Source organism: Anomaloglossus baeobatrachus, chromosome 8 (genome assembly GCF_048569485.1).
Source record: "Anomaloglossus baeobatrachus isolate aAnoBae1 chromosome 8, aAnoBae1.hap1, whole genome shotgun sequence".
NCBI lineage: Eukaryota > Metazoa > Chordata > Amphibia > Anura > Aromobatidae > Anomaloglossus > Anomaloglossus baeobatrachus.
The window spans coordinates 35,784,069-35,810,512 of NC_134360.1; the positions used below are offsets into that span (position 1 = coordinate 35,784,069).

Below are 26,444 nucleotides of genomic sequence, written 5' to 3' on the forward strand. Positions count from 1 at the left end.
TGTAATTCCAAAACCGATCAATAGAAACTCATTTAAAATATTGGGAAAATACCATGTTGAGGTGAGGGGGATAAATGCAAGGTGGTGAGGGTATAATGTGGGCAAGTTTTTGTAGCGTGAAATTAATTTAGAGGTTTTCCACCCCTGTTTTAAAAATGGTTTGGCCCGTTGGCTGACTGTGGCTCTGTGAGGGGGGAAGCGATCGACTGCGCAGGTGCAGAGCTGTCACTTCCGCTATCGGGAGATACCGGAGCGATGGTGAGTGAGTAGGGGAGGTTCCCCGGGAGGTGACCGGCCGGGAGGGGTGGACGGTTGTTACTCGGCGGGGAGTCCGGGGGGGAGTGGTCACGGTCAGGCCGCTGTCAGGGAGCGGGAGCGTCTCCGGGGTGGGTGAAGCAACCGGTGGAGGGCGGAGGCCGCCCGGGAATGTGCTCGTGCCCGCCCGGACTCCTGCCCTGGCTCTGCGGGCGCAGTGTGCGGGGGGCAGCGTCCTCTGCAGGCGGCTCCCCAGCATTGCACAACACTACGAGGCGTCTGCGGACAGGAAGTCAATACTGTCCGCATCCTCTGCCCCAGAAACGCACTGGTGCCGGTCACATGATGCGGTTTTGTGCTGCACCCCACAAACATCAGTGCAAGGGGGAATACAGTGCTCAGAGAGGGGCAGCTCTGCGCCTGCCGGGGGCTGGATCGGGTATAGCCTCTTAAAGGGGGTTTCCATGATTATTGGGTCCTGTCAGACAGTCTTGGGAGGGGGCAGTATTTCACTTAAAGGCACAGGACCCTCGCTTTTGTGATCCGGGTATTTCAAACTCGCATTAAAAAGTTTTTCAAACTCCCGTTTGTCCCTCCCTCCCACCTGTAGTTTTATTTTTCTCTTTCTTTAATCAATCTGTGCATTACTCCCCCTCCCCGGGTCCATCTCAGAGTCCTGGTGTCTGCAGTGTTCACATCAACTAGGGCTCAGCTCACTGATTGGCTGCAGCGCTGTTAACGTGATGTGAGCAGTGCAGGCATTAATAGATATCAGGAGCAGCAGCTCCAAACTTGGGGAGAGTCATTAAAACACAGAGTTGTTTTTTTTGTCGTCTTATAACAAAGCAGGATTAGGTTTTCCAAAAATGGAAAAAAAACCTTTAAGATGATCCTAAATTATTTTCCTATGGTCCCCATTTAAAGGGTTATTCCTAAAAGTAAGTTATTCCCTATCCCATGGGACTGCCTGAGAATGCTAGGGCAGAGCTCGGACCCCCAGCAATCTGTAAGATGCGGAATAGGGGATGACTTACTGATGGCTAAGGGTCTGGGCTATATACCCAGCTTTCTCTGCTAGGCCCATAGACTAGGGGATGACTTACTGATGGCTGGGGGTCTGGGCTATATACCCAGCTTTCTCCACTAGGCCCATAGAATAGGGGATGACTTACTGATGGCTAAGGGTCTGGGCTATATACCCAGCTTTCTCCGCTAGGCCCATAGACTAGGGGATGACTTACTGATGGCTGGGGGTCTGGGCTATATACCCAGCTTTCTCCGCTAGGCCCATAGAATAGGGGATGACTTACTGATGGCTGGGGGTCTGGGCTATATACCCAGCTTTCTCCGCTAGGCCCATAGAATAGGGGATGACTTACTGATGGCTGGGGTCTGGGCTATATACCCAGCTTTCTCCGCTAGGCCCATAGAATAGGGGATGACTTTCTGATGGCTGGGGGTCTGGGCTATATACCCGGCTTTCTCCGCTAGGCCCATAGAATCGGGAATGACTTGCTGATGGCTGGGGGGCCGGGCTCTGTACCCCACTTTCTCCACTAGGCCCATGGGATAGGGGATAAATTATTGATTGCTGGGGGTCTGGGCTCTTTAACCAGCATTCTCTGCTAGGCCCATGATCACTGGGGGTCTGGGCTCTGTACCCGGCTTTCTTCACTAGGCCCATGGAATGGCGGTTAATTTAATGATCGCTGGGGGTCCAGGTCCTGTACCCAGCTTTCTCCGCTAGGCCCATGGGATAGGGGATAACTTACTGGGGGTCCGGCGCTGTATCCGGCTTACTCCTCCATGCCCATGAGATAGTGAATAACTTGTTGATCACTGGGGGTCTGCGCTTTGTACCCGGATTTCACCACTAGGCCCATGGGATAAGGGATTGCTTACTGATAGCAGGGGTTCGGGCGCTGTACCTGGTTTTCTCCATTAGGCCCATGAGATGGGGGATAATTTACTTATTGCTGGGGGTCTGGGCGCTGTACCCGACTTTCTTTGCTAGGTTCATGGAATAGGGGATAGCATGCCGATTGCTGGGGGTCTGGAAGCAGTACCTGGCTTTCTCCATTAGTCCATGGGATAGGGAATAACTTACTAATCGCTGGGGGACCGGGCGCTGTACCTGGCTTTCTCCGCCAGGCCCATACAATAGGGGATAACTTACTGATCACTGGGGGTCCGGGCTATGTACCCGACTTTCTCCACTATCCACCTGGCCCATGGGATAGGGGATAACTTATTAATCGCTGGGGGTCCGGGCACTATCCAGCTTTCTCCACTAAGCCCATGGGATAAGGGCTATCTTACTGATAGCTGGGAGTCCGGCCGCTATACCTGGCTTCATCCCCCCAATGTGCACCACCGCCATCATTAATGACTTCTGCACAGAGCAAGCACGGCAGATAGAGATGGTGCCATCCGGACAACAAACTAGTTTATGACATAACTTTTTTTGGGGGGGGGGCACATTCATAGGATGTTGTGGAGGGGCTAATTAGTCTTGCACTGTGGCATTACGGTGGCGTTCACCATTGTACTCACTGGCGGCTACTACTGTGGATACCTGGTATTGCAGGTGGGTGGAGTCAAATAGAAGTTGTCACCTGGTGTGGGATGGAAGAGAGGTTATCAAGAGATCAAAGAGCAACAGGAAGCAACTCATAAGTCTTATTCACGCCCCCCATGGAGTAAACGGTCCAGTTAGGATGTAAATATGTGATTCCCCGCCATTATTCGCCACTCAGGGCTGAGATCGGCAGCGCCATGCTGTTGGATTTACTGGGTCAGCAGATCAATATTTCAAGACCTGTGTTTGCTGGCAGTGACTGGAATCTGTCTCGTTTGCATCCAGAGCGTCAAATCTGAATGTTTCTCACAGTCAAGAGTTACATCCAGTGAAGACAATATCCGCACCTTGCAACAAAGTATCCGGGTCAGGACTGAGATCCGCCATGTGATTGCAGGGACACTGGACACATTACATGCACCTGGATCTGAGATACATGGTGTCTGGACAGTCTCCAACGAGAATGCTCCTATTCACTGACAGCAAGCAAATAGCCTAAAAATGGGACAGAAAAGTTAGAAAGGTATTAATGGTATTGTTGGTGTGAATAGTTCTGCATGCAGTTCTATATCTCTTGAATTCTGTGACAGATTGTAAAAGGGATACAGCTCTGATTTGTTGCACATTGACTTTCAGAACAGGTGGTAATCCCATAGGTGGGACTCCCACCCATCCTGGCACTATACCAACCGGCCTAAGGTGTGGTTGATATCCCATAGATATGATGCCGCCGGTTTTCTCATTTGTGCCTCCTGACGTCAGATCATCCGTTGTATCCCTTAAAGACGTCATATCAATATAGAGGTTTTGATTTAAAGGGGTATTCCTCCTAATAATGGGAGAACGTATCCTAGCAGATATGTGACACTGATCTCTAGAACCCCTACAATCCTGATATTAAAGGGGGGGCTAGCCATTGTTTGACTAGCTTTCTTACTGTTCGCAGTCAGGTGGTCATGAGCGCTGCTGTGGAGGCAAAGCTTAGATGCAGCGATAAACTAGCTATGTTGCGACACTTTCATTTTCTCAGTTGGAGGGGGGGGGTTCCCAGAGGTCAGACCCCCACCAGTCATAAAGTGATCACATTGCAGGATGAGAATTATTCTTTTATGTATATACTTAAGGAGCTCATGCAAAAAAGAAAAAAACGTAAGGGGGCACCTAGGACTGACCGGTCCCCTATGGTGAATGCACGTCCTGATGCATGCATGCATGGCCGCTCGGCTCCGTGTTCTCGGGGAGGCGTTTGTGGGTTTGCAGCAGATGGGATTCCTGCTGTGTCCGGACTTGTCGCATGCCCGGGAGCAAAACCTAGGAAGTTTATCTCCATCAGCCGCACGTGGGTTGGTTTGTGAATTCTTGTCGCCCTCTGCCGCACTCTCTATGTCCCCCAGCCAATTTGTAAAGTAGTGTTCACCCTGTGTAGTGCGGAGCTGTGGTTTAGGTGTTTCTCGCCTTTTAGCTTCTTATTTTTAACCCACAAGTCCTGTAACTGAATTGCTGCATTATATCTTCTGCTCCAGTTACCTCCAGAGCTGCATTCAGAATTCTGATCTCCTCGTTCTCTCGCTGCTGCTCAGTTACACACCAGGCTGAGGGCTGCATTCGCCTTTTAGCTTCTTTTCTAACCCACAAGTCCTGTAACTGAATTGCTGCATTATCTCTTCTGCTCCCGTTACCTCCAGAGCTGCATTCAGAATTCTGACCTCGTTCTCTCGCTGCTGCTCCATGCTGCTCAGCATTACACTCCAGGCTGAGGGCTGCACTCGCCTTTTAGCTTCTTTTCTAACCCACAAGTCCTGTAACTGAATTGCTGCATTCTCTCTTCTGCTCCAGTTACCTCCAGAGCTGCATTCAGAATTCTGATCTCATTGTCTCGCTGCTGCTTAGCATTATACGCCAGGCTGAGGGCTGCACTCGCCTTTTAGCATCTTTTCTAACCCACAAGTCCTGTAACTGAATTGCTTCATTCTCTCTTCTGCTCCAGTCACCTCCAGAGCTGCATTCAGAATTCTGATCTCTTCGTTCTCTCGCTGCCACTCCGTGCTGCTCAGCATTACACACCAGGCTGAGGGCAGCGCTCGCCTTCTCGCTGCCAGTCGGGCTGTGGGTCAGTCAGATATTGAGTGCTTTTTTTTTTTTCCATTTTGTAACACATGGGATTAAAATGAAAGAAGGAAAAAAAAATCCCATTCCAGCTGAAATAATCACGCTCCAGAAATAGAGCCGTGCGGTCACATTACTGTGCGGCTCTGCAGGAGCAGCGAGCATTGTGCCGCCATATGATGATCTCTGCAGGGGATTATTACAGGAGCGCTAAACCTCAAGATATATATATTTTTTTTCCTTTTTGCTAGTCAGCGGGATCCAAGCTATTGTCCTGTTATCAGCCAGTTTTGGCAGATGCTGTTTTTTTTTCTTTTTCATAGGATCTGTGTGATTATTGATTCCCCCCCCCCCCCCCTTTTTTTTTTTTTTTTTTTTTCCTTCCATGTCTCGACACCCCTTTATTAGTTTTAATTGATGTGACCGATATCAGCGGGTCGGCTTATAACCCTCCCGCACTTTATAAACTGGTGATTGGGTTTGGGCTCCATCTGAATATCATGAGCATATTACTAGAGGGAAGTATTCACCAACCTGTGGCTTTCCAGCCGTTGCAAAACTACCCCTTCCATCATGTTCTTGCAGCTGCGGGCCGTCCGTGCATGCCAAGGGTTGTAGTTTGGTTTGGGAACTCGACTCTAGATTTTAGGAGCCCGTTTGACTTGCATTGATCCACAGTGTACAACTGCTGTTAGGGCATGCTGGGAGTTGTGGTTCTAGAACAGATGACTGTTTGGTTGGGGAAGTTTTGCTTTACATTATTGGGGCTGTATTGACCACCCCTGGAGCCAGGCTGATTAAATTAGTGGTTGGCGCTGAGGACATGCAATAGATATTAGTAGAGAACAACTCAAATTTTCGGTGGGTACTGAGGCCATCGGGTTCCTGGGATCAGGAGTAGAAGAGCGATGTCAGGGGATGAAGACCTCAGAACTTCAGAGTCTCATGGGGTTGTCAACCGATTTGATTGGGTTTCAGGTGGCTGGGTAGATAAGTAAATTATTAGGTGGATGAATGGGTGGATCAGTAGTTATGTGAATGGATACAAAGGTAGATGATTGAGTAGGTAGGGAAATGACAAACCACATGGGTGAGTAGGAAAGTAGATGGATCGTTGGGTAAGTAACTTGTTGGGTGGATAGGTTGCCTGGTGGGTAGATAAATGGGTAAGTAAATGACTGGATGGATAGGTAAGTAAATGATTGGGTTGATACCTACCCATCCATTTACTTACCCATTAGGGAAGCTAAGTAACTGATTGGGTGGATAGGTTGTCTGATGGGTAAGCAAATGGATAGATGGGTAAGTAAATGATTGGGTGGATAGCTTGTCTGATAAGTAGGCAGATGGGCAAGTAAATGGATAGGTAGGTAAGTAAATGATTGGATGGATAGGTTGCCTGATGGGTGGGCAGATGGATAGATGGGTAGGTAAATGATTAGATGGATAGGTTGCCTGATGAGTAGGCACATGGATAGATGGGTAAGTAAATTGATGGGTAGGTAAGTAAATGATTGGATGGATAGGTTGCCTGATGAATAGGCGGATGGATGGATGGGTAAGTAAATGATTGGGCGGATAGCTTGCCTGATGGGTAAGCAGATGGATAGATGGGTAAGTAAATGGATAGGTAGGTAAGTAAATGATTGGATGGATAGCTTGTCTGATGGGTAGGCAGATGGATAGATGGGTAAGTAAATGATTTGGAGGATAGCTTGCCTGATGGGTAAGTAAATGGATAGATGGGTAAGTAAGTGATTGGGTGGATAGCTTGTCTGATGGGTAGGCAGATGGGTAAGTAAATGGATAGGTAGGTAAGTAAATGATTGGATGAATAGGTTGCCTGATGAGTAGGCACATGGATAGATGGGTAAGTAAATTGATGGGTAGGTAAGTAAATGATTGGATGGATAGGTTGCCTGATGAATAGGTGGATGGATGGGTAAGTAAATGATTGGGCGGATAGCTTGCCTGATGGGTAAGCAGATGGATAGATGGGTAAGTAAATGGATAGGTAGGTAAGTAAATGATTGGATGGATAGCTTGTCTGATGGGTAGGCAGATGGATAGATGGGTAAGTAAGTGATTGGGTGGATAGCTCGTCTGATGGGTAGGCAGATGGGTAAGTAAATGGATAGGTAGGTAAGTAAATGATTGGATGAATAGGTTGCCTGATGAGTAGGCACATGGATAGATGGGTAAGTAAATGATTTGGCGGATAGCTTGCCTGATGGGTAAGTAAATGGATGAGTAGGTTAGTAAATGATTGGGTGGACAGGTTGCCTGATGGGTGGGTAGGTAAATGAATGGGTTGTTGGGTATTTGGGAGGTGGATTGGGGGGTAGCTGGGAGGTGATTTCTATGAAAGCTTCTAGTTGCAGACGACTAAAAAGCCAACTTGCTTCTTGGAATGAAATGAACACCTTCCAGAGTCAGTGGTAGCTAATCAGTAGATGGTAATCCTCAGGTTTTTCCTTCGATCAAGGACTTGGAGGACATCATTGACATTTATTGCCTTCCTGTATTCTTCAAGGAAATCTGTCATGTAATCTGAGAGCAGCATAATTTAGGGGCAGAGACCCTGATTTCAGTGATATTACTTACTGGGCTGCTTGCCCAACCCTGCCCTCACCAAAGATTGTCTGTTTTCTGCCTATGCACAGTGTTGACAGAATGCTGCCAGTGTTGTGGGCGGGGTTATACTGGGCTCAGCATTCAGGGAACTGCTAGATCTGCAGCAGGGAAAACTGTGATTTTTATCAAAACTACAGCAGCAGCCCAGTAAGTGACACCACTGGAATCGGGGTCTCTGCTGCTTTGTTTCAGCCCTTTCTTTAGGATTAATATGTATGACTCTGGGGGATCTGCAGCCTCGGCGATGTTTCCCGCACTGACAATGTGGAAGTGTCCCATAATAAGTAACCAGCTCTGATTATGCTTCATTTTCCTGCCAAAAGTTAATAGATCTATTGACTTGCAAGATTCACGGCAGGGCGTGCCCCGGGGACGTGCGAGGGGCAACTCCCATCATCACGGCCGATAATAATGCTATTATATTCTTCTGTATGAGAAATGGAGAAGCCGAGACTCTCATGAGGGTTTTCAGCCATCTTAAAAACTGTTAATCTGCATGGTATTGTTTTCTGTTATCAGCCACAGCAGACTTGACACATCCCTGCCTTCCCTTGATTGTTTTATGCCACATATCGTCCATATATTCTGTATACTGTCAGCTTTTGGAAGGTGAAGGGGCATTGCCAGGACGTCGGATCAATCGTTTGGGGTCCGACCTCTGAGCTGTCCGCAGATCCTGGGAATGAAGGGCACGGGATCGGATCAGACCTGCCATTCCTGCAGCTGTGGCTCCCATAGACTCATGTCGTTTCTTCTCTTTTCAGTCTGCCACACTTCGCCCGTACCTCAACACAGTCCGCGCCACCTTACAGGCGGCGATGTGTCTGGAGAACTTCTCGTCGCAGGTGGTGGAAAGACATAATAAACCCGAAGTGGAAGTAAGGTAAGAAACCGGAACAAGCTGCCGTATCTACGCAAAGTCAATTCTACCTTTATTTTATTTCATCTCTGCCTATGGAAAGTATTTGCTGCGCCTGGAAACCATCAGCATGTAGGCTCGCTGCTGATGACTGATCCGTTAATCAATCGAGCATATGCCTGGAAACCATCATCATGTAGGCCCGCTGCTGATGACTGATCCGTTACCGTTAATCATTCGAGCATATGCCTGGAAACCATCAGCATGTAGGCTCGCTGCTGATGACTGATCCGTTACCGTTAATCATTCGAGCATATGCCTGGAAACCATCATCATGTAGGCCCGCTGCTGATGACAGATCCGTTACCGTTAATCATTCGAGCATATGCCTGGAAACCATCAGCATGTAGGCCCGCTGCTGATGACTGATCCGTTACCGTTAATCATTCGAGCATATTCCTGGAAACCATCAGCATGTAGGCCCACTGCTGATGACTGATCCGTTACGATAATCATTCGAGCATATGCCTGGAAACCATCAGCATGTAGGCCTACTGCTGATGACAGATCTGTTAATCATTCAAGCATACGCCTGGAAACCATCAGCATGTAGGCCCGCTGCTGATGACAGATCAGTTACCGTTAATCATTCGAGCATATGCCTGGAAACCATCAGCATGTAGGCTCGCTGCTGATGACAGATCCATTACTGTTAATCATTCGAGCATATTCCTGGAAATTATTAGCATGTAGGCTCGCTGCTGATGACTGATCCGTTACCGTTAATCATTCGAGCATATGCCTGGAAACCATCGGCATGTAGGCTCGCTGCTGATGACTGATCCGTTACGATAATCATTCGAGCATATGCCTGGAAACCATCAGCATGTAGGCTCGCTGCTGATGACAGATCCATTACTGTTAATCATTCGAGCATATTCCTGGAAACCATCAGCATGTAGGCCCGCTGCTGATGACTGATCCGTTACCATTAATCATTCGAGCATATTCCTGGAAACCATCAGCATGTAGGCCCGCTGCTGATGACAGATCCGTTACCATTAATCATTCGAGCATAGGCAACCACACATAGCAATATGTTGGTGGGACTGGATGACTACATCATGTGTATGGGAGCGTCCCGAGCCTCCTCTGACATGGCCTGTAGTGGGATCAGGCATGCTGATTTACAACATGCCTGATCTTTTTGTTAATAGATAAGACACCTCCAAAGGTGTTTTTTGACACTTGCTAAAGTGTATGCGCTACTTAGGTGACTTTTTCTGCTCAGGATAAGCTTTTTTTTGCTTTTAACCCTGTGTTGCAGGACTTGCAGCTATTCCATTCAGAATAATGGCCAGGAAGGGTAACCTTCTTAATGGGGGTCCAAGCTCTGGGGAACGAGAGCAAAGACCCTCCACAAAGCTCGGTTTGGATCCCTGATTAATAAAGCTCATTGATTTCAGTGGGACCTCTCCCCCCGGTCTCACGGTGGAGGACCCTCCGTCCGGTCCGTACCAGACTTGCCCCTCTTTTCTCGCCCGTATAGCGAGGTACCTGGTGGGACACGTCTATTAATGACTGTAATTATCATCTAATACATAAATTACTGCCGATCCTCCCACAGATTTCTTTCTGAAAAGGAAAAGAACCCAAATGTTCTCGGAATAGATGACAGCTTGTTGCCACGGTAACAGTGACGTGAAGTGCTTTTTGGAATAAGGAACCTTAGAGGGTTTTTAAAGGGGAAGTGCCTTAGAGCAGAACTACCCTTCGATTGTGGGAAGCCATGCGAGGGTTGTGTCGTGTACTTCAGTCTTTCCCTGCAGAGCGGCGCCTGTTTTCCTGCACTTAAGTGAATGAGCGCTGCTCCGCAGGAAAAGACTGAGAGGCCGTATTACGCCAGCAGCGCACATCCAAGCCTCTTCTGACTGTCTTTCCTGTTCTTTTTCAGGAGTAGTAAAGAACTGCTCTTACAGCCGGTGGTCATTAGCAGGAACGAGAAGGAGAAAGTGTTGATCGAGGGATCCATTAACTCCGTGCGTGTCAGCATCGCAGTCAAACAGGTGAGTTGCCGGACGGATGGTCTGGAGCAGTCGTCTCCAACCTGCGGGTCTTCAGTTATTTAGAAACTACAACTCCCAGCATGGTTCCTGCTAGGTGACCATTATAACAGATATGTGGCTACTTCACCCCCTGAAGAAAAGTACGCTTGAAACGTGCGTCGGGGCATAGCGGCACGCAGGACTTCCTTGACCAATTTTAAGGTATATCAGATTTGGTAATATTTTGTATTTCACAGGCACTTTAAAGCAACAAGTCACTTTCATTATACCTTTCCCCATTGGCATACATATAGCTACATATAACACGGCACTTTGCACTTTATTGTTTATTTATATGCCCTATAATTACTGATGGATATTTACACCATTGGTCTATGCACTAGTCACTTACATGATCTGCGTTATCGGTGCTAAATTATATTGGGTTTTTGATCCTGTCCCATATTCATATTTACATTAATTTCTCTTGAATATGTATGTATTATAAAAAATAAAATAAAATCAATATTTTATTATGAAAAAAGACACCAATTCCTTTTGTATGAGCCTCTCATGGTTCTTATTTTAAAGGTATTTTTTGATATTTATTCTTCACCTTCCTGCCTATTAAACTGCAAAATATCGATGACACCAAAAATGTCCTTTTTTTTTTTTCTTTTTAGGCCGATGAAATTGAAAAGATTTTATGTCACAAATTCATGCGTTTCATGATGATGAGAGCGGAAAATTTCTTTATCCTGCGCAGAAAGCCTGTAGAGGTAAGTGATCATTGGCCGGATTGTAGCGGGATCTGGTGATCAGTCACATAGGACAATTGTAAGCCCTATTGGTCATACTGACGTCTTAACGGATCTCAATGCACGTCCTGTCAACGGGTCTCCGAACTCGACAGCATCATAGGGTTATAGGTCGGGAGACCCGCAGACAGAACGTGCATTGAGGTCCACGTTCGGAGTTTCATGGACGTCTGCGTAGTTACATTTGTTGAAAAGAGCCCCCGGTCCATCTAGTTCAACCTTCCTCCACCAGTTCTACATTTCTTCAGCGCTCTATTGGGAGACCCAGACGATTGGGGTATAGCTACTGCCTCCGGAGGCCACACAAAGCACTACACTAAAAAGTGCAAGGCCCCTCCCCTTCTGGCTATACCCCCCCGTGGTATCACGGGTTCTCCAGTTTTCAAGCTTTGTGCGAAGGAGGTCAGACATCCATGCATAGCTCCACAGATTTTAGTCAGCAGTAGCTGCTGACTATTTCGGATGGAAGAAAAGAGGGCCCATATAGGGCCCCCAGCATGCTCCCTTCTCACCCGTTGATGGTGTTGTAAGGTTGAGGTACCTATTGCTGGTACGGAGGCTGGAGCCCACATGCTGCTTTCCTTCCACATCCCCCTGGGGGGCTCTGAGGAAGTGGGATCCTGCCGGCCTCAAAGCTCTGACGCCGGGCTCCATCCACAGACCCATTTGAACCTGCTGGATACGGAGCTGGAGTACCGTTCAGGGACATGGCCCTGCACCATTACAGGTACTCTGTGTCCCCGTACACACAGGCACAGCACACTCCAGACTTGCTGGGTGTGCTAGTGCGCCGGGGACAGTAAAGGGTTACAGTCACTGCAGCTTTGCTGAGTGACTTTGTGTATTGGGAACTACCGCGCCGGACGCTCCGGGAGCGGCGGCGCGGCTGGGACTTGTAGTTCGCCGGGGTCTGGGCGCCGACCGCGCTTTTACGGCGGCGGCGCTTATAAATCCAGTCCCCGGCTTCTGCGGCCTAGTGCCGCTTCGTTCCCGCCCCCTCCCTGTCACTCAGGGAAGGGGACAGACGCTGAGCAATCAGCAGCGCCGAGGGCTGGAGCCTTATTTACATGCTCCAACCCTCTCACTGCACACTGTCGGACGCCGGATTCCCGCTCTGACTTGGGGCACGCCCACGGCCCGCCCCTCCTCACATGAGCTGGGGAAGACGCCGGCAGCCATTACTGCAGTCCGAGCTCGGACTTTCGGCAACCAGGCAGGACGGTGGCGACCATACACCCGCTTATAGGCGGGCGGTAAGCGGCACACATAGTGCTGACCCCAATATATACTGCAGTGTGTACATGTGTATTTTAACTGCATAGGTCGCTATATGCCCGCTTGGAGAGCGACACATCAGCAGCAGGAAAGCAGGTGTGCTAAGGCACAGGCTTTCTAGGCTGCTTGTATTGCACGTACTGAAGTGTTCATTTGTGTTTATGCTTGTATGCTATACACTGCACTGTACAGTCGCTAGTCTTAGCTATATTCTCCTGGAATGGCTAGACTACAGCAGCAGAAAACCAAGGGTGCTGGGGCACAGGTTTTTTTCTATGCTGCTTGTATTGCATGGGCTGCAGTGTGCATTTGTACTTGTGCTTGTATGCTATACATTGCACTGTATGGTCACTCTTCTGGGCTATATTCCCCTAGATGACTAGTCTACAGCAGCAGAAGATCAGAGGTGCCAGGGCACAGGCTTCTATGCTGCTTGTATTGCTTGTGCTGCAGTGTTCATTTGTACTTTATGCTTGTATGCTATACATTGCACTGTACGGTCACCAATCTTGGCTATATACTTCTAGATGGCTAGTCGGCAGCGGCAAAAAAGCAACACAGATTTTCAGTGCTGTTTTTACTACATGGGATGCTGTTCATGACACCGTCCCATTGTGTGCATGCTCCCCTGTAGCACTTCGTCTGCCGGGGTCTCTAGCACTTCGTCTGCCGGGGTCTCTACTAGTCGTGGCCAAAGAAACCACCTGTCATCCCTGTCCAAGGACAGGGACGGAGTTGCAGTTTCGACAGATATATTGTCATAAGATAGAGACTTGCAGTCCAGACAGGCCATGGGCAATCTTCCTGACCAACCTCATTTGGAACGGGGGGGTCCCAGGAGGACTCTCTGTATGATAAGGCAGCTCTCCAGGACTTTGATCCTGACATCGCTATCAATCCGGATACACCGGATGGTAACGCCATACGGAATGATCCTATAGCGTCCATCAATGGAAGGTTGGATCTTTCTCCCTCAGCTCCCCCAGTGGAGGAGTCAGCTTCACAGCAGGAGAAGTCCCTTTTCAGTATCTCAAACGGATATTGAGTATTTTTCTGGCCACGCTGACTTCAGAGAAGCAGTCCAGAAACACCACGCTTACCAGATAAGCGTCTTCTCCAAACGTTTTTAAGATACACGTTATCCCTTTTCCCCTGACGTGGTCAAGCGCTGGACCCAGGGTCCAAAGGTGGATTCTCCAATCTCCAGGCTTGCGTCTAGAGCCATAGTTGCACTGGAGATGGGGCTTCACTTAAAGATGCCATTCACAAACAGATGGACTCTGGTTGAAATCTGTCTAGGACGCTATCGGCGTGTCGGTTGCTCCGGGATTCACAGCCGTATAGGCAACCTAACCTTTTCAGCTGTTCTTGCGCAGCTGGCCTTGAGCACATGTACATCTGTACCGCAGAGGCGTCCGTAATTCCGCAATGTCTGCACTGCGACTTACCCTATTAATGCTGTCCTAAAAGTACAGTCGAGGTTTCGGTCCTTCCCAAGCTCGGGCAGGTCCCAATTGTCCTCGTGCAAAAGGGCTACAAAACCTCAGACGGGCTCAGATTCCGGCCGGGCTCAATCACGCCCAAGGAAGGCAGCCGGAGGAACCGCTACCAAGGCGGTCTCCTCATGACTCTCAGCTCTCTCTCTCTCTCCGCATCCGCGGTTGATGGCAGACTCCCCCGCCTTTGGCGACATTTAGCTGCCACAGGTCACAGACCGGTGGGTGACGGACATTGTGCTCACGTGCACAGGACAGTGTTCTGTTCTCGTCCTCCGACTCCATTCTTCAGAACGGCCCCACCTCCCCACCGAGCAGATGCCCTGCTGCAGGCGGTGGACGCTCTAAGAGCAGAAGGAGTGGTGATCCCTGTCCCCCCTCAGGAACGAGGGCGAGGGTTTGTACTCCAATCTCTTTGTGGCTCCAAAAAAGGACGGCTCCTTCCGTCCTGTTCTGGACCTAAAACTGCTCAATAAGCATGCGAACGCCAGGCGGTTCCGGATGGAATCCCTCCGATCCGTCATTACCTCAATGTCTCGAGGAGACTTCCTTGCCTCAACAGACATCAAAGATGCCTATCTCCACGTGCCAATTGCTACGGAGCACCAACGTTTTCTACGTTTTGTGATAGGAGACGACCATCTTCAGTTCGTAGCTCTGCCATTCGGTCTGGCGACAGCCCCACGGGTGTTCACCAAGGTCATGGCAGCAGTGGTAGCAGTCTTGCACTCTCAGGGACACCCGGTGATCCCTTACTTGGACGATCTACTCGTCAAAGCACCCTCCCTCGAGGCATGACAACGCAGCCTGAATGTTACGCTGGAGACTCTCCAGACTTTCGGGTGGATCATCAATTTGGCAAGGTCAAATCGGTCACCGACTCAATCACTAACGTATCTCGGCATGGAGTTCACACTCTATCAGCGATAGTGAAGCTTCCGCTGAACAAGCAGCGTTCACTGCAAACAGAGGTGCAGTCTCTCCTTCAAGGCCAGTCGCACCCCTTAAGGCGCCTCATGCACTTCCTAGGGAAGATGGTGGCAGCCATGGAGGCAGTTCCCTTTGCGCAGTTTCATCTGCGCCAACTGCAAGGGGACATTCTCCGCCAATGGGACGGGCAGTCAACCTCCCTGGACAGGAAAGTCTCCCTTTCCCAGACGGCCAAGGACTCTCTGCAATGGTGGCTTATTCCCACCTCATTGTCACAGTGAAGATCCTTCCTACCCCCATCCTGGGCAGTGGTCACGACAGATACGAGTCTGTCAGGGTGGGGAGCAGTTTGTCTCCGCCACAGGGCTCAGGGGACGTGGACTCAGCAGGAGTCCACCCTTCAGATCAATGTTCTGGAAATCGGGGCAGGGTATCTTACCCTACTAGCTTTCCAGCAGTGGCTAGAAAGAGAGCAGATCCGAATCCAGTCGGACAACTCCACAGCGGTGGCATACATCAACCACCAAGGAGGGACGCGCAGTCGGCAAGCCTTCCAGGAAGTCCGGCGAATCCTCATGTGGGTGGAGGACACAGCATCCACCATATCCGCAGTTCACATCCCGGGCGTAGAAAACTGGGAAGCAGACTTCCTCAGTCGCCAGGGTATGGACGCAGGGGAATGGTCCCTTCACCCGGACGTGTTTCAGGAAATCTGTCGCCGCTGGGGGGTGCCGGACGTCGACCTAATGGCGTCTCGGCACAACAACAAGGTCCCGGCATTTATGGCACGATCGCGCGATCACAGAGCTCTGGCGGCAGACGCCTTAGTGCAAGATTGGTCGCAGTTCCGGCTCACATATGTGTTTCCACCTCTGGCACTCTTGCCCAGAGTACTGCGCAAAAAAAAAAATCAGATCCGATTGCAGCCGCGTCATACTCGTCGCCCCAGACTGGCCGAGGAGATCGTGGTACCCGGATCTGTGGCATCTCACGGTCGGCCGACCGTGGTCACTACCAGGCTGGCCAGACTTACTGTCCCAAGGGCCGTTTTTCCATCGGAATTCTGCGGCCCTGAACCTGACTGTGTGGCCATTGAGTCCTGGATCCTAGCGTCTTCAGGATTATCCCAAGGGGTCGTTGCCACCATGAAACAGGCTAGGAAGTCCACCTCTGCTAAGATCTACCACAGAACGTGGAAGATTTTCTTAACCTGGTGCTCGGCTCAGGGAGTGTCTCCCTGGCCATTTGCATTGCCTACTTTTCTTTCCTTCCTGCAATCGGGGTTAGAAAAGGGCTTGTCGCTCGGCTTCCTTAAGGGGGAAGTCTCGGCACTATCCGTGTTTTTTCAGAAGCGTCTAGCACGTCTTTCTAAGGTGCGCACGTTCCTACAGGGGGTCTGTCATATCGTACCCCCGTACAAGCGGCCGTTAGATCCATGGGATCTCAACAGGGTATTAGTTGCTCTCCAGAAGCCGCCTTTCGAGCCTCTGAAGGAAGTTTCCTTTCTCGCCTGTCACAGAAGGTGGCGTTTCTCGTTGCGATCACATCGCTTCGGCGAGTGTCTGAGCTGGCAGCTCTGTCATCCAAGGCTCCCTTCCTGGTGTTCCACCAGGACAAGGTAGTGCTGCGCCCCATTCCGGAGTTTCTCTCTAAGGTCGTATCCTCATTTCATCTTAATCAGGATATATCCTTGCCTTCCTTTTGTCCTCATCCGGTTCACCGGTATGAAAAGGACTTACGTTTGTTAGATCTGGTGAGAGCACTCAGACTCTACATTTCCCGCACGGCGCCCATGCGCCGTTCCGATGCACTTTTTGTCCTTGTCGCTGGTCCGCGCAAGGGGTTGCAGGCTTCTAAAGCCACCCTGGCTCGATGGATCAAAGAACCAATTCTAGAGGCCTACCGTTCTGCGGGGCTTCCGGTTCCTTCAGGGCTAAAAGCCCACTCAACCAGAGCCGTGGGTGCGTCCTGGGCATTACGACACCAGGCTTCGGCTCAACAAGTGTACCAGGCAGCTACCTGGTCCAGTCTGCACACTTTCACCAAGCATTATCAGGTGCATACCTATGCTTCGGCGGATGCCAGCTTAGGTAGAAGAGTCCTGCAGGCGGCAGTGACACCCCCGTAGGGGAGGGCTGTTTTGCAGCCCTAACATGAGGTATTTCTTTACCCACCCAGGGACAGCTTTTGGACGTCCCAATCGTCTGGGTCTCCCAATAGAGCGCTGAAGAAGAAGGGAATTTTGTTACTTACCGTAAATTCCTTTTCTTCTAGCTCTTATTGGGAGACCCAGCACCCGCCCTGTTGTCCTTCGGGATGTTTTTGTTGTTTGCGGGTACACATGTTGTTCATGTTGAACGGTTTTTCAGTTCTCCGATGTTACTCGGAGTTAATTTGTTTAAACCAGTTATTGGCTTTCCTCCTTCTTGCTTTGGCACTAAAACTGGAGAACCCGTGATACCACGGGGGGGTATAGCCAGAAGGGGAGGGGCCTTGCACTTTTTAGTGTAGTGCTTTGTGTGGCCTCCGGAGGCAGTAGCTATACCCCAATCGTCTGGGTCTCCCAATAAGAGCTAGAAGAAAAGGAATTTACGGTAAGTAACAAAATTCCCTTCTTTGTCATTAAGTCACTTATAACTGACAATGATGTGTGTAGTGAGGAAATCATCCAGCCCTGATATAAAAGCTGTTATAGTATCTGCCATTACTACCTCTTGCGGTCGGTATTCCACAGTCTGACTGCTCTAACTGTAAAGAACCCTTTCCTATTTAGCTGCCGGAATCGCTTTTCTTCCACTCGCAGTGAGTGCCCCCTGGTCCTTAGTATTGTCTTTGGAAGGAATAAGTCATGTGCCAGTCCTTTATATTGACCACACATGTATTTATACATATAAATGAGATCTCCTCTGAGACGTCTTTTTTGTAAGCTAAACATATCTAACTTTTCCAACCTCTCCTCATACGGGCGGCCTCCATTCCTTGTAGTAGTCTAGTTGCCTGACTTTGAACTGACTCTAACTTCTGAATGTCATTTTTAAAATGTGGAGCCCAAAACTGGATCCCATATTCCAGATGTGGCCTTACAAGTGATTTATAGAGGGGTAACACAATACGTTGGGATCACGGGATCTAATCTCTTTTTATACACCCTAAATCTTGTTTGCTTTAGCAGCTGCTGCCTGACATTGAGTTCTGCTGCTCAGCTTATTTGTAATGAGAATACCCAAGTCCTTCTCCTGTTCTGTAGTCCCGAGTTTACTTCCATTTAATGTACACGCAGCTATAGGATTACTCCGTCCTAGGTGCATTACTTTACATTTATCAACATTAAATCTCGTTTGCCAAGTATCTGCCCATTCTGACATCTTATCCAGATCTTTTTGTAATATTGTACTATCAAGGTCCGTTTTTAATATCCTACATAGTTTGGTGTCGTCAGCAAAAACTGACACTTTACTATCAATCCCATCCAGATGATCATTAATAAAGAGATTAAAAAGAATCAGTCCTAGCACAGATCCCTGCATCTTATCCAGATCTTTTTGTAATATTGTACTATCAAGATCAGTTTTTAATATCCTACATAGTTTGGTGTCGTCAGCAAAAACTGACACTTTACTATCAATCCCATCCAGATGATCATTAATAAAGAGATTAAAAAGAATCAGTCCTAGCACAGATCCCTGCATCTTATCCAGATCTTTTTGTAATATTGTACTATCAAGATCAGTTTTTAATATCCTACATAGTTTGGTGTCATCAGCAAAGACTGACACTTTACTATCAATCCCATCCACAAGGTCATTAATAAAGAGGTTAAAGAGAATCGGTCCTCGCACAGATCCCTGCGGCCCCCACTGCTGACTATAGCCCATTTAGAGAATGTACCATTTATGACTACTCTTCTGTAAATCTGCTTAGGATCATAGACGTGGTCCTGTGCTTTAATCCTGCACTATTGTAAATGTGGTGCATGGGTTTAAAGCTCTAGCAATCGTCTATGGCAGAGCTGTGGGATCAAAGCTCGTAACCACAAGGGACTATTTTCACCTTTTTTCCAGGGTTCCTATGATGCCTTAAGTAGAGCGAAAACTTACAAAATTAAAACAATGATCTACCAGTCACCCTTCATCCATTGGATAGTCAATATGATATGGTTGGAGTACCCCTTTAAGTCCAGTGCGGTTCATGTTCCTGGATGCTGCTCACATGTAAGAGTGTCGTCCCTGTAAATCCCGGCTGTGCGGCTGGTGCCGGGTAGGATTCTTAGTCGCTGCCTGACGCGTGGGAGTAATTGGCCTTCCCTTTAGCAGGAGCATATAACGACACCCCTCTGATTTGGAGCTGTATGGAAAGAGCTGTTCTTTACCTTGCTTTTTTCTTGTTCCCAGGGCTATGACATCAGCTTCCTGATCACAAACTTCCACACAGAGCAAATGTACAAACACAAGCTGGTCGACTTTGTGATTCATTTTATGGAGGAGATCGACAAGGAGATCAGTGAAATGAAGCTGTCAGTCAACGCTAGAGCCCGTATCGTAGCAGAGGAATTCCTTAAAAATGTAAGGACGCTCGTCACACACTGTCAGGATGGGTTCTTGTGCCGCACGGTTACAGCCTCCCCCAATCAGGGCAGAAACTGCATAGAAATGGCCAGATCTGCCTGGCTACTGAAGTGAGACCCCTTATGATTATGCAATGAAGGGGGTCTGTAGTTGGTTGAGAGGTGGTCTCACATAAGTAGTCACTTTTACATTGATGTTAAAGGGGGTTATCACTAGTGATGAGCGGGCACTACCATGCTCAAGTGCTCAGTACTCGTAACTAGTGATGAGTGGGCACAACCATGCTCAGTACTCGTAACTAGTGATGAGCGGGCACTACCATGCTCGGGTGCTCAGTACTCGTAACTAGTGATGAGCGGGCCCTACCATGCTCGGGTGCTCAGTACTCGTAACTAGTGATGAGCAGGCCCTACCATGCTCGGGTAATCAGTACTCGTAACTAGTGATGAGCAGGCCCTACCATGCTCGGGTGCTCAGTACTCGTAACTAGTGATGAGCGGGCACTACCATGCTCGGGTGCTCAGTACTCGTAACTAGTGATGAGCGGGCCCTACCATGCTCGGGTGCTCAGTACTCGTAACTAGTGATGAGCAGGCCCTACCATGCTCGGGTAATCAGTACTCGTAACTAGTGATGAGCGGGCACTACCATGCTCGGGTGCTCAGTACTCGTAACTAGTGATGAGCAGGCCCTACCATGCTCGGGTGCTCAGTACTCGTAACTAGTGATGAGCAGGCCCTACCATGCTCGGGTAATCAGTACTCGTAACTAGTGATGAGCGGGCCCTACCATGCTCGGGTGCTCAGTACTCGTAACTAGTGATGAGCAGGCCCTACCATGCTCGGGTGCTCAGTACTGGTAACTAGTGATGAGTGAGCACTACTATGCTCGGGTGCTCAGTACTCGTAACTAGTGATGAGCGGGCACTACCATGCTGGGGTGCTCAGTACTCGTAACTAGTGATGAGCGGGCACTACCATGCTGGGGTGCTCAGTACTCGTAACTAGTGATGAGCGGGCACTACCATGCTCAGGTGCTCAGGACTAGTGATGAGCGGGCACTACCATGCTCGGGTGCTCTGTACTCGTAACTAGTGATGAGCGGGCACTACCATGCTCAGGTGCTCAGGACTAGTGATGAGCGGGCACTACCATGCTCGGGTGCTCTGTACCTGTAACTAGTGATGAGCGGGCACTACCATGCTCGGGTGCTCAGAACTCGGAACTAATGATGAGTGGGCACTACCAAGCAGTTGGAGGCTTGTAGAGGCTTGACTGGCATATCCAAGTATAATGGAAGTCAATAGGGAACTTGCATTTATACAAGATTCCTTCTGGAATAATGATGGAGTTCCCCATTGAACTCTGTTTCCTTTTCAAGGTGGATATTAGGTGGCTGCTCATACACTTCTCTCAATAAAACATTCAGAAAAGCAGAAGAAATTGAAGACTCCCTGACTGCAAGTATGCAGGTCACATGTGAGCAGTCACGTGACAACTGCTCGAGAAGGCAAACTGAGCCAAATCCTGACAGTGTGTAATATTGCACACTGTCAGGATTTAGCAATCCACAGTGACATAATGGAACTGCAGAAACTTGTTTTGCCCGGAAAAGCCCTTTAAGTCCAAATAGGGTGTACAAATAGTGGATTTTACCTATGGATTTGTGCAGATGAAATCCACTGCGACTACAGTAGCAGGCATTTGGAGGCGCTTTTACCTGTCTAATTCATAAGCTGTGGAACTTTTCTATACAGTAATTGACCTGTGGTGTTCTCATGAGTTAGAGGATTCTTATCTACATGTAGTACATTTAGTAACTCTTATATATCTGCTTATTTTTATTTAAGGCGACGTGATTCTGATGTTATATAAAAAAATGTTTATTTTTGGGGGATATTTCAGGGGGGCAGGGTAAGTGGACTGCGATCTCCAGGGTTATACCTGTTTTGTTGGAAAACTTTTAAATAAAAAAATTTTGATTTAAAAAAAAAAAAAAAAATTGACCTGTGGTGTAGATATTGGAACCCATAACAACATTGCTACCTACAGCCACCACTAGAGGGAGCCTAGGAGCTGACTGCATACATTACATCCTCTGGTAGTAAAATTGTGGCTGTCTGCAGCCACCACTAGAGAAAGCTAGGAGCTGACTGTATACATTGTGCCCTCTAGTAGTAAAATGCGGACTGTCTTCAGTCACCACTAGAGGGAGCCTAGAAGCTGACTAGATACATTTACATCCTCTAGTAGTAAAATGCTGGCTGCCTGCAGCCACCACTAGGGGGAGCCTAGGAGCTGACTAGATACATTTACATCCTCTAGTAGTAAAATGCGGGCTGCCTGCAGCCACCACTAGGGGGAGCCTAGGAGCTGACTGCATACATTACATCCTCTAGTAGTAAAATGCTGGCTGCCTCTAGCCACCACTAGGGGGAGCCTAGGAGCTGACTGCATACATTGCACCCTTAAAAATAGTCTGTATGCCGTAAGCTCCTGAGCTCCCCCTAGTGGCAGACATTAATCAGATTACCTTAGGAGAGCTGATGTCCCTTGAACTTGTCTGTATTTTAAGTTCTTCTCAGTCGCATACTAATGTAACTTTTGCCTTTTTTCCTCTCTTGCAGTTTTAAAGTGCGGTTTTGGACAGCGGATGTGACTCCCTCGTTTTGCTCCTGGATCTCTGCATCACTGCCCAACGTGGCGGGGAATAAAAGGGCGGAGGGAGGGGGCTTGCATTTAGGTGCAGAATTAAGGAAACGGTGAATGTGTGTCAGGTAGACCTCAGGGGGAAATGTACATGGCATTTACCTTCATTCCAAATTCCCCCACAGGATGGGACAGAATATTTTTATTGTTATTTTGAGAGAAGATTTATGTGCTTGTCTGAACCTGTAATCCTTTTTTTTTTTTTTTTTTTTTTTTCCTTTTTTTATTATTGCTTTAGATTTCCTTTTTTTTTTTTTTTTTTTCTTTCTGCCGTTTCTACAAAAAGAAGGTCATTTTAAAGTGATTTTCATTAAGTGCCCAAAACTGGAACCTTCAGTGGCACTGAAGGGGTTATTCTCGAGTGCAATATCGGCTCTCTCCCTCTTTCTTTCCATTCCTCTCTCCCCTAAAATGATTTTTTTTTATTTTTATTTTTGGGGGGGTTGAAGCAAAGTCGACCAAGGATTGAGTGCACAATACACAGCCTGGTGCTTGTATTGTAAGCTGCAGGCGTTATTCCCGCCCCACGACGAGCAAAGACGGTTCATGGTTATTATGGACAACACCTATATACGGCAGCCGTCTTATCCAGAGGTACTGTAAGGCTTCCCGTACTGTTCGGCCTCACTCGGTTTTTACAAGGAAGATCATGAATCCGCAGCTTCCACACGTCTGGAAGCTTCTCGTCTATATTTGCACTCCATATGGACTTTTGCCAAACCACATGGTTCATGTAATGACAGTGGAAATGAATTGTAAGAGCATTGGTCCCCTCTCCCCACTTCTGCATCTTGAAAATTGGCAATCTTCAAAAAGAACAAAAAAAAACCATTTCTGTATCTTCTGCTTTTTTTGCACTTAATGTAGATTTTTCTTATTCAAAAATAAAGCCTTTTTGTCCTGTCTATGCTGGTTTTGCTGTCTATCATTCTGATTTGTATGTAGTACAATGTGCAAGAATATAACTATTATAATACTGCTCCCTATGTACAAGAATATAACCACTATAATACTGCCTCTATGTACAAGAATATAACTACTATAATACTGCCCACTATATACAAGAATATAACTACTATAATACTGCCCCCTATGTACAAGAATATAACCACTATAATACTGCTCCCTATGTACAAGAATATACTATAATACTGCTCCCTATGTACAAGAATATAACTACTATAATACTGCCTCCTATGTACAAGAATATAACTACTATAATACTGCCCACTATATACAAGAATATAACTACTATAATACTGCTCCCTATGTACATGAATATAACTACTATAATACTGCTCCCTATGTACAAGAATATACTATAATACTGCTCCCTATGTACAAGAATATACTATAACTGCCCCCTGTGTACAAGAATATAACTACTATAATACTGCCCCCTATGTACAAGAATATAACTACTATAATACTGCCCCTTATGTACAAGAATAGAACTACTATAATACTGCCCACTATATACAAGAATATAACTACTATAATACTGCTCGCTATGTACAAGAATATAGTTACTATAATACTGCTCCTATGTACAAGAATATAACTACTATAATACTGCCCCCTATGTACAAGAATATAACTACTATAATACTGCCCCCTATGTACAAGAATATAACTACTATACTACTGCCCCCTATGTACAAGAATATAGTTACTATAATACTGCTCCTATGTACAAGAATATAACTACTATAATACTGCCCACTATGTACAAGAATATAACTACTATAATACTGCCCCTTATGTACAAGAATATAACTACTATAATACTGCCCACTATATACAAGAATATAACTACTATAATACTGCTCGCTATGTACAAGAATATAACTACTATAATACTGCCCACTATATACAAGAATATAACTACTATAATACTGCCCGCTATGTACAAGAATATAACTACTATAATACTGCCCGCTATGTACAAGAATATAACTACTATAATACTGCCCGCTATGTACAAGAATATAACTACTATAATACTGCCCCTATGTACAAGAATATAACTACTATAATACTGCCCCTATGTACAAGAATAAAACTACTATAATACTGCCCCTATGTACAAGAATATAACTACTATAATACTGCCCCCTATATACAAGAATATAACTACTATAATACTGCCCCCTATGTACAAGAATATAACCACTATAATACTGCTCTCTCCTATGTTTCACACGTTGATATCAGTGATGGTCACGTTTTCATTAGGAAGTGGTTTTTAAGGTTTCACCGCTTATTTCTTCTATGACTTGAGCTGCATGGAGTTTTTGTGTGTGTATGTATATGTATGTATATCTCCGAAAACCTCTGCAATAGTAAGGTGTTTTTTTTTTTTTAGTTGTTGACATTTTGGGGGAGAGGTTTATCGCCACATTGGGAGGGGATATTAGAGGCTCAAATGTCAGTTTTCTGGTGGATGTTCATGAATTATGACACTTGGGCACCGTATTGATAACTCCCATAGTAAAATGTTGAATCCCCATTTTTTTTATAATATATATATATTATACTGTATATAACTGATTTGTAAAGCCCTGCGGAATATGTTGGCGCTATAGAAATACAGATTATTATTCCTCCTACGACGACAAACTAAGGCTACTTTCACACATCAGTTTTCTGCATTCAGGCACAGTCCTTTTTTTTCCTGATCCAACGGATCCTGAAAAAAAAGTGAAAACCGTATCCACCGGATCCGTTTTTTAACGGATCCGTTATGCCGGATCCGTTAAAAAACGGATCCGGTGGATACGGTTTGCATCCGTTTTTGCATCCTTTTCGTCCGTTTTTTGGCTGGATCCGTTTTGTTAATTACATTGGAGCATGCTCAGTTTAGAAAAACGGATCCGGCGGCCGCATCCGTTTTTTACCGCATTACGCCGGATCCGGCGTCCATAGGCTTCTATTGTAAAACACGCCGTATCGCGCCGGATCCGGCGCGATGCGTTTTTTTTGCCGGACAAAAAAACGTTGCAAGCTACGTTGCCTCCGGCCGCCGCTTTAACTAATTTTGCCGCATCCGGAAAAAAAGGATGCAACGCAAAGCCATCCGGTACAATCCGGTAACAATGCAAGTCTATGGGGAAAAAACGGATGCGGTACCGGATCCGTTTTACCCGTTTTTTTCCGGATTGAACCTGATGGCAAAAAACTGATGTGTGAAAGTAGCCTAACCTGGCCATGTGCTCCCGATCTTCTGAGGTATTAACATATGCCCCCTACAGGTGAGCATTCATAGCCATGAACCTACATCTGACCTACTGGGGTCACCAAGTTCTGAAATCACGGCCTAAAAGAAAAATCTAGGCTCGTTGCCTATAGCAACCAATCACAGAGCAGCTTTCATTTTTCCAGAGTAGATAAATAAATGAAAGCTGAGCTGTGATTGGTTGCTATGGACAGCAAGCAAAGTTCTCCTGTTAGTTACCATCTATGAGGCCTAGTGAGTATTTTTCGGCCTGGTGATTTCTGTGAGGAAAATGACCCCAGAGCGCTTCCTCCTGAGCCTGCCTAGGACTATGACTCCAGAAAGAGGAAATGTCACCAGGGCCGTATGGGGGAGGGGTGTAGTAGTGCGACGGTTGGTGAAGTGGCGCAATCTACAGTAATGTCAAACCCACAAGGTGGTGGTTATTATTAGGCCTCGGCTCCACTTTCATTTACTACGTGTGACAAGTGAAAGGGTTAACATTTAAAGAATTGTTTCTTTTTCTGCCTTTAAAACCCCATTTTTACAGAGCGCGTCCATCCTTAAAGGGGTGTATTAAATTATCACCCATACGCTGTGTCATTGGGTCTCTGAGGTTCAGAATTGGGGGGAGGGGGGGGGGTTGACTTGTCTTCCCTTTTGGCCTACAAAACTATGGCCAGACCGAGCTGAAGAGAGTGACCTGCATCCATTGCTACGGTACCGATGAGCGCCATAGAGTCAGAATGGAGCAGCAGGACGCCAGTGCGACCAGCAGCACTATTCAACACCACCTGGCCAGGATAGAACGGGGGCCAGCCCTGTAGTTAGCAGTCCCCAGAATAGCCAGAAGGTGGCAGCATTGTACTAATAACGGAAAGGAAAAAAAAGTTAAAGTTTTTGATATATTCCCGTGCGACTAAAAACCTATCTGATGCTCTGTGCACCTGATTGCGGTTGT

General features: G+C 47.3%; 2 protein-coding genes across 2 annotated transcripts in view; both read left to right on the forward strand.

The window, feature by feature from the left end:
• Window positions 1–191: 191 nt before the first annotated feature.
• Window positions 192–23,174, forward strand: ARPC4 (actin related protein 2/3 complex subunit 4). The gene is made up of 6 exons (XM_075321453.1): window positions 192–258; window positions 8,338–8,456; window positions 10,387–10,498; window positions 11,161–11,256; window positions 19,388–19,558; window positions 22,188–23,174. The coding sequence occupies exons 1-6, from the start codon at window positions 256–258 to the stop codon at window positions 22,191–22,193; spliced, it is 507 nt and encodes a 168-aa protein (XP_075177568.1). The 5' UTR covers window positions 192–255; the 3' UTR covers window positions 22,194–23,174.
• A 2,521-nt stretch (window positions 23,175–25,695) lies between these two features.
• Window positions 25,696–26,444, forward strand: part of TTLL3 (tubulin tyrosine ligase like 3) — a 45,515-nt gene continuing 44,766 nt past the window's right edge. Inside the window, exon 1 of the mRNA XM_075321449.1 lies at window positions 25,696–25,738. The gene's annotated coding sequence lies outside the window, so the exon portion shown is untranslated. The remainder of the gene's footprint in view (window positions 25,739–26,444) is intronic.

Coding starts and splice junctions, on each gene's coding strand:
- ARPC4 (XM_075321453.1), top strand. Junction 10,499..11,160: donor TCAGCATCGCAGTCAAACAG/GTGAGTTGCCGG, acceptor TTTTCTTTTTAG/GCCGATGAAATTGAAAAGAT. Junction 11,257..19,387: donor TGCGCAGAAAGCCTGTAGAG/GTAAGTGATCAT, acceptor TCTTGTTCCCAG/GGCTATGACATCAGCTTCCT.